Source organism: Podarcis muralis, chromosome 9, assembly GCF_964188315.1.
Source record: "Podarcis muralis chromosome 9, rPodMur119.hap1.1, whole genome shotgun sequence".
In the NCBI taxonomy this organism is placed as follows: domain Eukaryota; kingdom Metazoa; phylum Chordata; class Lepidosauria; order Squamata; family Lacertidae; genus Podarcis; species Podarcis muralis.
The window spans coordinates 53232595-53242996 of record NC_135663.1 but is presented as its reverse complement, the minus strand read 5'-3'; the positions used below and the strand labels follow the sequence as shown (position 1 = coordinate 53242996).

At 49.9% G+C, this 10402-nt stretch overlaps 1 protein-coding gene across 1 annotated transcript; it reads right to left on the bottom strand.

Annotated features, from left to right (window-relative positions):
* Positions 1-289: 289 nt before the first annotated feature.
* Positions 290-9001, bottom strand: LOC144328934 (uncharacterized). The gene is made up of 3 exons (XM_077934605.1): positions 8332-9001; positions 4429-4945; positions 290-413 (listed from the first exon to the last, which is right to left on the bottom strand). Exons 1-3 carry the CDS (start codon positions 8999-9001, stop codon positions 290-292), a joined length of 1311 nt encoding a protein of 436 aa, XP_077790731.1.
* Between the last annotated feature and the right edge of the window lie 1401 nt (positions 9002-10402).

The window sequence follows — 10402 nt, the reverse complement described above, 5'->3', positions numbered from 1 at the left end:
CTCTTCATAATCTGCAATACTTCACATAATCCCCCTTACAGGACTTCTTGGAGTCCTACTAGCGTAATCTGTTTGTTACAAATGCTTTTCAAATAGTTCAAATATTTACTCAAATATTTACAAGAAGAACTACTGACGAAAGAAGAATGGCAGATGAAATTAATGGACTATGCAGAATTAGATAAGATGACAGGAAGGATCTGAAACCTGAGGGATCAGAGATTCTCAGAGGACTGGAGTAAATATTTGAACCACTCATCTTTCTCATCCTTATTTCCCAATCCAATTTTCATGTTTCCTCTTTGGAGATGGCAGAGATGGAGATCAAGGCCCAGTGATAATCTGTACTGACTACAGCAGAGGAGTAGGTTCTGTAGTTTGTCAGCACTTGGAAGGGCAGGTCACCACCATCTCTTGTCAGCACAGACACATTACATACATGACCAAAGAGCTTTAAGCATGTGCATCATATCTTTGCCTGTGTTCATCTGAGTCAGGGTTGAGCTGCGGGCAGTGCTCTGAGGTAAGCTGGGAGCTCAGAATCAGGAGTTGTGAGAATCAGGAACCAACAGTAAGAACCAGAGAACAAAACAGAAGGCAGGATCAAGGAGGAAGACACAAGCCAGGAAGACTGAAGGACAACAGGAAGAATATCACACTAGAACTCAGGAAGACCTTGTTGCTCAAGCAAAGCTTAACAGGAGTCAAAATATGATCCAACAGCCAGCCTGGGTGAGCAGGGTCAGTCTAGGGCATGAGGATGCTAAACTACCCATGCCAAGGCTGCAAAACTCTGTCCAGTGGCTCACCACACAGAGTAGCTATGAACAAATCCAATAGCTTCCTAGTTCAAGCCCCAGCAGAATTTGGTATATTATTCTGCAATTTGATGACAGTGGTATATGTGAGGCTGTAGTTTTCCTGGCACCTTTTCGCAAGTTCATTGATCCAGATACTCTCTAGTGGGTTAGAATTTGCTCTCAGGTCATGATAAGGTAACTTTAATGTTCCTGCAAAAAAAGTGTTTGATCAGGTGTGGTCTCTGGAGTGAAATGTAATTGTCTCTGTTTCCCCTGTAAAGATTGCAGATAATAGCCTGTCACTCAGTTTACATTGTCTCATGAGATACTAGAAGATTTCCCATCTTCGTTGTCAAGTATATATATCCCCTCTCTACACCCAAAATGAATGTGTTTGTTTTAGGAAAAGGTGTAATTGATGGATTTGCTGTAAACTCAGCTTTCCATCCCAGGAAGCCGGCAGCTAGAGGGCTGTTTACACCTCTCACAAAGCTAACACCAGGACTGTAAAATCAGGATTATGCTCTCCTTTTTGGACAGTTTAATGATGTTGTACATGGACTATGCAGAAAGCTTCTTGAGGCAAAATCAGTGTCTATGTTTGCAGTCGACGTGGGAGTATCCACACTATGTTATGACACTTTAGTACAAACCACTCTGCCAAATTCCTCTGCACAATCATGTTCATCATGGGTAGCCAATAGAATGCCCTTCAAATGTTGAGCTCCTGTCATGCCCAGCCAACATGACCTAACATCAAGGTGATGGACGCTGCAGCCCAATGACTTTTGGAGGACACCACATTGACTACTCCTGATGCACTTGGATATGTGGTTTTGCAAAGAAAGGATAATCTGAGCAGGACTGTACACCTGAAGGAACCAGCAACCATCTCCATGGTTCTGGTGGCTTGGATAATAGTGCAGCCATGATAATGAAAATGGCTGATGACTCCACTGTATAAGGCCCAGGTCATCCTTAGTTTTCTGTATGACCAAGTATGTATGTATGTATGTATGTATGTATGCATACATGCATGGCATTTATAGCCCATTTTTACCTCCAAGGAGCTCAAGGTGGCTTAAATAGTTGTCCCCCTCTCCATTTTATCCATGCAAGAACGCTGTGAACTAGCTTAGGCTGAGATATTCTGGCTGCCTAGGGGCACCCAGTGAGCTTCATGGTCAAGTGAAAACTAGAACTCTGGTTTCCTGGGCCCTAGACACTCTAACCACTACACCAAACTGGTTCTTAAGTATGTAAGTATGAATTAAAATGTATACTTCACACTTCTATACATCATCTATTCCAGGGAACTGCCTAAGTTAGAGCAGGAAACTACAGATCATTTTAGAGGGCTGCTGAAAATCTTAAGTCCCTCCCAGCCCTCTACGTGAAGCCCAAAAGAGTTGAGTCTTTGGGGCTTTGCCCTGGTACATGAGCACCATAGGATTAAGAAAGGAGCCTTATCCCATTCTCAGTGAGTGTCATTCTTTGAACTGTTCTTCCGAGTTCTGATGCCTGTTTCCTGAACTCCTGTCTTCCTCCTCCGAGTCTCATTAAATTGTCTGCAGGATTGTTCCTTGTTTGTTCCTGGGGCTCTCTCTCTCCTTCCCTGGCTAAGTCACTGTGTATAAAGTTGTGAAATATACCTTAAGGGTTTCCAATTTCCTCCCTTAAATACGTGCTATATATAAAATAAACCCAATAGAAAATAGTTGTATAGAAACAGATATGAATAATGGTTGATGACGGGGGCTATATTTTCTCATGGTTCATTATAGACTTCATATATTTTACAGGAACCTTGTACTGCAAAATTAATATATGTGCTGGAAAATGATACCAAAGACAATGGATTGCCCTGGGATTAATGGCAGAGTATAATTCAGGAAGCACATTTTCCCTGAATGTGTATTAATGAAACAGGAGCACATTACAATCTACTTATGAATAGCAGTATACAGCTCTTTTCTTTATAGTAATGTATTCTGAGTTTTAATTTATTATGAGAACGCTATATTATAATTATATCAGCTATACAGAGAGGATCTATTTTCAAATCACAGCCTTGCCCGAGTTTATTTTTATTTAAAAAATTGGCTACGGTCAATACGTTTTCCTGAGATCTGTAATTAATAGCATTGGATCGTGTGAGTGGAAAGCAGGCACTGAATGGAAGCTGAATGTATATGCAATTGTGCCAGTCAAAAGGAATGTCATTGTTAAAAAAATACATAGAGCAAGGTTTCATTTCTTCCCCGTTAAAGTTAATGCACAGGATTGTCAGACTGCTGCACTGTGCATCTTAGAATTGTTCACAACCTTCTTCACTGTTGTATGAAAGATGCTATGGAGAAGGTGTTGCGTGTTGAGTCCCACAAGCCACCCCCAACAAACTCACACTTCACACATCAATTTTTGTTTAAGGTTTTTGGCATATTTTTGGCCACAACTTTATTCAAATACAAAACGTGAGTGGTTGCTTAGGCATTGGTTATGACTATCTGTCCTTGCCCTCAGGGACAGAGCTGGCCTTCCGGACACCAACGGAAGCCAGCGTGGGAAACAAGTATTGGGTGAGAATGAAGCTGGGAAATCAGACTAACACCTCTCACCCTCATGTTCCGGTGGGGTCTTGACCGGCCCAAGTCCGACTCCGGGGACAAGGACGAAAGAATGTCAAGGCCCTGGATTTCCTTTAACGGAATTCCCATTCGCATCATTTGGAGGGGTAGGCACTTACCCCTCCAAGCACCATTTAACCAATGCCTAACCACCAACCTTACAAGTTGTGACGATTTGCTACGTAGTAGGCAAAAACCAAGTGGCACCAGCCAATCAGCCAAATGGCAAAATTCCTACTAGGCCCCCGCTCAAAGGCGAACGACCCCATGACAGGCAATAGCAAGGTCAAGCGAGCAAAACCACCCTAATAAAAGGACGGGAGGGCGGGTGATCCAGTTCAAAACGGCCAAGAGGGCGTTCCCTCTTCTGGCCCCTGTATATATAGCCTCTAACCCCTCCTCCAATTGCCAAATTAGTCTTCCCCCAGCAACCCATTTAACCCTTAAATGCTTGGGTTGCTAACAATTTGCCAAGTCATTGTGGGGTGGCCTGTTCCCCCAACCGCAACACGTGCTCTCTGTTAGGGAGAACACGCTTTGCGTGTTGAGTCCCACAAGCCACCCCCAACAAACTCACACTTCACACATCAATTTTTGTTTAAGGTTTTTGGCATATTTTTGGCCACAACTTTATTCAAATACAAAACGTGAGTGGTTGCTTAGGCATTGGTTATGACTATCTGTCCTTGCCCTCAGGGACAGAGCTGGCCTTCCGGACACCAACGGAAGCCAGCGTGGGAAACAAGTATTGGGTGAGAATGAAGCTGGGAAATCAGACTAACACCTCTCACCCTCATGTTCCGGTGGGGTCTTGACCGGCCCAAGTCCGACTCCGGGGACAAGGACGAAAGAATGTCAAGGCCCTGGATTTCCTTTAACGGAATTCCCATTCGCATCATTTGGAGGGGTAGGCACTTACCCCTCCAAGCACCATTTAACCAATGCCTAACCGCCATGGAGCCCTCAGCTCCCCGCCAACCACTCACAGCCCCAGCCAAGACCTCAGCTTGGCCACCACTGCACTTATCCAAGCCTCATTCCCAGAAGCCGACAGGTGCACTCCATCAGCTCTAAAAAGGGCTGCCGCTTGAAAGGCAATCCTTCTGGAAACCACAGCATTGGTGCGCTTCCTGGCCCTTTCGATGGCTGCTGGGGAACGACTGCCCGTCCAAGCACGTCGTTGCAAAAGCTTGGACCAAAATAGTTTTGCTGTGGGCACCATTGCCCGCAGCGTCTCCAAGTCACCCAAGATTGCAGCACGCAATGAGAAACAGTCCGTTGAAACCAGGTCGTTCTCCCCCAGCTGCACCACGATAGCAGCTGGCGGCCCTTCCAATAGCAGCTGGCTCTGAATCCGTGGCAAAAACTCTGCCCAGCGCATTCCCCTTCTGGATAGCCAGGACAACCGTATGTGCGAAGGAAGACCGAGACCTGGACCCATTCCGGACTGCCGTGCTGCGACACCAGCCCAATGGATGATGCTGTGCCCCACCATCCATATGCGCACGGTATCTAAACCTGGGACAAAACGAACAAAAGAAAACAATATAAGACACCAAACCATTAACGCACATATCCCCTAAACGCATTAGATTTCCAACGACCCAAATCCTTTATTCTGGCAGCTGACAAGCCCCAGTGAGCAGCCGTCGTGGCAGCCCCTATTCTAAAGGAATGGGGGGCGAAATCGCTAGCCGTGCCACCACAGGCCACAATTGCCTTACGCCATACCCTCGCAAATTGGTGTCTAGATAACGGCAACCCATTCTCATGCCGAAGCAGCGGACCATCCCCTTGCGTTCTCAACTCCAGGTATTTGCTGACATCCTTAACTGGGCAAGGGCCCGCCTCCCCCGTGGCAGGGAGTCGAATTAGGGCACCCCTGCCCCCCTGATCCGTCTTTGAATGTCTAATAGTAATTCTCAATTCAGCAGGGGACAGCTGAATGTCCTGGAGCAGAAGGCCCCTAGAACGACCATCCCTGTGGTCTTCTACTACTAGCTCACCCACTCTCAATGCGCCAAAGAATGCGACGGAAAAGGCAGCCGAGAACAGGCGAGCCTCGTACCCAGACCAACAAACCACCCTGAGCTTCTTGCGCAACCTGCTCAGCAAGTCAAAGGAGATGGGGTGCCGGTTTGCCGGCCTGGAGGGGCAAATTCTACCCCATCCCTCAAGCGCCCTGCGAACAACAAACTTTGCACAAGGGTCTTTATCAAAATATGTTTTGCAGAAAAAGGCTATAGCAGCCGCTTGCATCCTAAGCGTCCTGGCTGCACGTCCCAATTGAAACAAGTGCGCCAAATACTTCAACACCTGCGAAGAGGTGGGTGGGACCCCAGACGCCACACTGTCTGATAAGCTGGCAAATGCCAGGAAATCAGCCCAGGCTTTTTCATAAGATCTCAGAGTAGAAGGGGAAACCGATGCCGCTACTCCCTGAAAAACTAATTGCTGCCAAGGTTCCAGAGATGATCCGGGAAATATTCCGGACGTATCCGCGCCTCTGGAACCAGGAACCTGAACCGCTCCATCTGAAAACGGGACAGAGCATCAGCAATATCGTTAGACACCCCTGGGATAAAACGTGCCGAGAAAACTATATTATAACGTAAACAATGCAACACGAAGTCCCGCAACAGGGCCGAGACCCTGGGGGAGCGTGATGACAATTTGGCTAGGACATTCACCACCGCCTGGTTGTCCGTCCAGAAGCAGACACGACGGTTCCTGAACTCCTCGACCCACAAATGCACTGCCACTGCAATTGGAAAAAACTCGAGAAAAGTTAGGTCACGCGTGATCTCACCTCCCTGCCACCCAGGTGGCCAACGTTGGGCACACCAGCGACCTTTCCAGAAAAGGCCGAATCCTAAGGAACCAGCGGCATCTGATTGCACCTGGAAATCATTATGCAAGTTCAAGGTGTCTTGCCATAATGAAACTCCATTGAATTCCTCCAGGAATTCCAACCAGATGCGAAGATCGGTCTTCACCTCCCGGGAAAGGCGAACCCGATGATGCGGAAACCTTAACCCAGCAGTGAGACATGCTAGGCATGAACAGAAGGGGCGCCCAGGAGCCACCACCCTGCAAGCGAAATTCAAGTGTCCCAAAAGCGACTGGAGTTGCCTGAGGGACACTTTTCTCAATGGAAGCAGTTCCTCTATAACCTTCCTCAAAGCTTCCAGCTTGTCCGCAGGGAGGCTAGAAGTTTGCTCAACCGTATCCAAAAGGATACCCAGGTAAGTGAGCTGGGTCGAAGGACCCTCTGTCTTGTCAGCGGCGAGCGGGACCCCCAATTCTTGCGTGAGGTCGGCAAAGGCTTGCAACAGCGCCAAGCAATCGCCGGTGTTGTTCGCAGAAGCCAGTAAAAAATCATCCAGATAATGTGTGACTCCGCCCAGTCCAGTTTTAGACTTCAGGGCCCACTCCAAAAAGGTGCTGAAAGTTTCAAAAGCGGCACACGCTATTGAACAGCCCATAGGCATAGCTTTGTCAAAGTAATACTTGCCCTCAAACTGGAAACCTAGCAGCCAAAAATCATCTGGATGAATTGGCAAAAGGCGAAATGCCGATTCAATATCACATTTTGCCAATAAGGCACCGCGACCGAACTTCCGAATCATCTTGATCGCTTGATCAAGAGAAGCGTACTTCACGGAGCAGAGCTCCGTTGGAATAACGTCATTAACTGACGTACCTTCAGGGTGTGATAGGTTGTGAATTAAACGAAATTCACCCGGGGCCTTTTTTGGCACGATGCCTAACGGGGATATATGCAAATCGTGAATGGGTGGTGCGTCAAAGGGACCAGCCATGCGATGCATAGCCACTTCCTTTGCTATTTTCTTGCGGGCGACCATAGGTAGCTCGCGAATTGATTTCTGGTTAGCAGGATTCCGTGCCACGGGAGACATGGCTACCGGAATCCTAAAGCCAACGGAGAAACCATTGTTCAAATAGGCCGCAGCCTCCCTGTTGGGGTAAGACTGGAGCCAGAATTGTAGGACCTGCAAGCGAATAGGGGTGTGGGCTAAAGATGTCAATACATTACTTTCCTGGTGCTGCAGCTGCAGTAGAGGGGGTTGGTTTAGGGGTTTGCTGGGAACCCCCTCTGCCTCCACGAAAGGGCCGCCGTCCACTAAAGCAAGCAGACGCTGCATGCGCGCCGCCGCATTTCTCGCAACTGTGGGCGTACTTACACCCCTGGCGCTGACATGATCCCTTATTAAAATCCCAGCATAGCATACGGCGGCTAGTTCTAAAGGCCGCCGGCTTGGGCTTCTGCTGTTCCGGCACTTTTTTGTCAATGAGTGGGGCCACATGGGTGGTCCACACATCGAGATCCTTACGATCCCAGCGAGCCGACGGGATCCTGGCCGCCCGACGCCTAAAGTTCTCATCGTATTTTATCGCCGCTTTTTCGCCAGCTTTGGTGAAGGCGGAGCGAACGATGGATAAATAAACAAACAAGTGGAGAGATCTCCGAGGATAAGCTGCCACCACTACGCCGGCGAAGACTTGGAAACAATCAAGCCAGTGCTCGAAAGTTCTGTCAATTGTGGGGTTGCCAGGGCGCTTTTTGGAGAAATTCACTTTCTCCTGGTCCTCAGAGGGTGGGGCCAGTTTAAATATATCTACATAACGGCCGTTGAGTATCCTAGACCGTAGCTTCGTCGCCAAGTGTGAACCTGGGATGATGTCTCTGGCCGAGTTGGTAGAGACCTTAACGTCCGGTACCAGCACACCATCCCTACACTCTTGTACTGCCCCGTATTTCGCCCAGTGAGCATTGGCCCTCCTTTCCCAAGCCCACCTCGGGAGCCCTGAAGCCGCCTCGCCGAAACCCCAATAAAGTTCTATTGAGCTACCCACCTCATCGTCAGAACTAGAAGACGTACCAGTATAAGAAGAAGAAGAGTCCTCCCTTCTGCGTTTGGCATGCTTCCGGGAAGATCTTCTGTGGTGACGCTTTCCACCCAAGGATCTCCTGGCAGGAACTGGAAGGCTGTCCTCCATGGAGGATCCCGAGTCAAGGTCCTGCTGTGAAGGACCTGGAGCCACAGAAGAAGATACAACATGTGAGGTGCCTGAACCCGAAGCCACCCCAACTAAAGGCTGGACAGCCCCGCTCCGACGGGAAGCAGGTGCCGAAGGGGTCTTTCCTCGAGACACCCTCCTGGAAGACAGCCTTGTCCTACGCGAACGGACACGAGTAGTAGGTAAGTAGGAGGGTTGGATAAACTGGGAATCCACCCGCGCATTACTAGTTGACGGCCCTTCCCCCTCATGCTCGCTAGACAGTGATGAAGCTGGTGACGATGGCACCAACGGCTGAGGTGGCCTTGCAGACGTAGAGGGCCGAGTGGAACAACGTTGGAGGACACCATCCATTTCAGCCGCAAAACGAGACATGGCCGCTGGATCATCAGCCATGCTTGCCATCAATGACTGAACCCGACCAACTGCTTGACTCGGGGCAGGTGAGCGCAGTGCTTGGGAAGGACCCCTGATAGGCCGTTTTGCAGTGGTAGACTGGCCAGTTCGGGCCGAAGCTTTCTTCGGGGCCATGCCTGCTAGTCGGGAAATTCAAAGTCAGTTAGTGCTGCACAATGACCAGAAATAACCAACCACCCTTGGGCCTGCAGGTCAACAGTTAGCTTCCTGTGAGCACTACCCTTCAATGACTCGGAAACAGCAACTGAAGTAAATGAAATAAATGAAATCGCCTAAATTAACAAAATGCTAATTAACTATTAAGTATGGGTAATAATCAATCACATATAACAATGGGTTAATCAAAGCACGTCCCCAGTTCGTCCACAGGGGGGGGGGGTATCAGCCGTGCCAAACTGGAAGTGCAAAGGCACCGTGAATAATTGGTCAAGAGGAATATAAAGAATTAAAACTCACAATAAACAACTTTGATAAGCAACAAGTGAAACAAAGGAATTGCAGGCTAAGGAAATTAAATTATAGGAGCTGCAATGCGCCAACTAGCCAGCAGGGGTCTCCTGTAGGCCCAGCTAAATCAATGAGGCTGCAGTGCAGCGCTGAGCCACCAGGGGGGAGCTCACGCACCAGTAGGCTGCAGCCACAGTCAGGACCTGAGTAGGGGGGGGAGGGGGGCAGCGGGGGATGGGAAAGCGAAAGCGAACCCTTTTTCCGCCGCGCCACGTGCACGCTCCCAAAGCAAGGCCTACTCTTTTTCGCAATTTATTTATTTCGATCCCACGCACCCCCGAATGGGGGGGGAGGGGGCGTCGGGCCTAGTCGCCGGTGACGCTGCCGCACCGCACCGTGTCCGTGGGCCGGCCCCCCTGGGCGGGACCCCGCAGGCGGCGGGGAAACCGCTGGGAGCTAAGCCGCCACCGGCTCACTGGGCTGGAAGCGGCCGACGAGGGCGGGAGGCCCGCTTAGGCAGTAAAGGCCGCGGCAAGGCCCCGCCGCCCCGCGCAGGCCTCCCGGCGCGGCAAACCCAGGCCGCGCCGAGGCCCAACGATTGCTCCCCCGAACAGTCAAGGAGCAGGCGCCGCGCACCCCGACGAACCGGGGATCCGCCCGGGAGGGGGGGGGCGGGAGCGCGGCAAAAAGGAGCGTACTACTTAAAGGCCTCACCGATGAGGCCGAAGGCGCCCGGGCCTCTCCGACGCGGAGCAGCGACGGCGACCCCAGGGGATGGCTGCGGGCACCCGTGGACCTACTCTTTTTCCAAGGTAAGCTGCCGGGAAGGGAAGGCCTCCCCAGGCCGGGGGGGGGGGAACCCCACCCTCAGCCAGATACCCTAAAGGCCCCGACAACCAGAGCGATTACAGTAAAATAAATAAGGAATTAAGTAAAAGGAGAATACAGGGAGGAAGAGAAAATAAGGATCGGGACAAGAAAAGGGAGAAAGCCAGGCAGCAAGAAGGTTTTGGAAAATTAGCAAGGCTCGAAATACAACCGTGACCAGGTAGTTGCTCCTTGATCCAG

Excerpts from the sequence above, each read along its gene's own strand:
- LOC144328934 (XM_077934605.1), bottom strand. The coding sequence starts at position 9,001 with ATGGCCCCGAAGAAAGCTTCGGCCCGAACTGGCCAGTCTACCACTGCA. Across the intron at positions 4,946-8,331 it reads CTCTTCTTCTTCTTATACTG|GTTTAGATACCGTGCGCATA; the intron begins GTACGTCTTCTA and ends GTTTTGTCCCAG. Across the intron at positions 414-4,428 it reads GCAGTGGTGGCCAAGCTGAG|AGATGGTGGTGACCTGCCCT; the intron begins GTCTTGGCTGGG and ends TGTGCTGACAAG.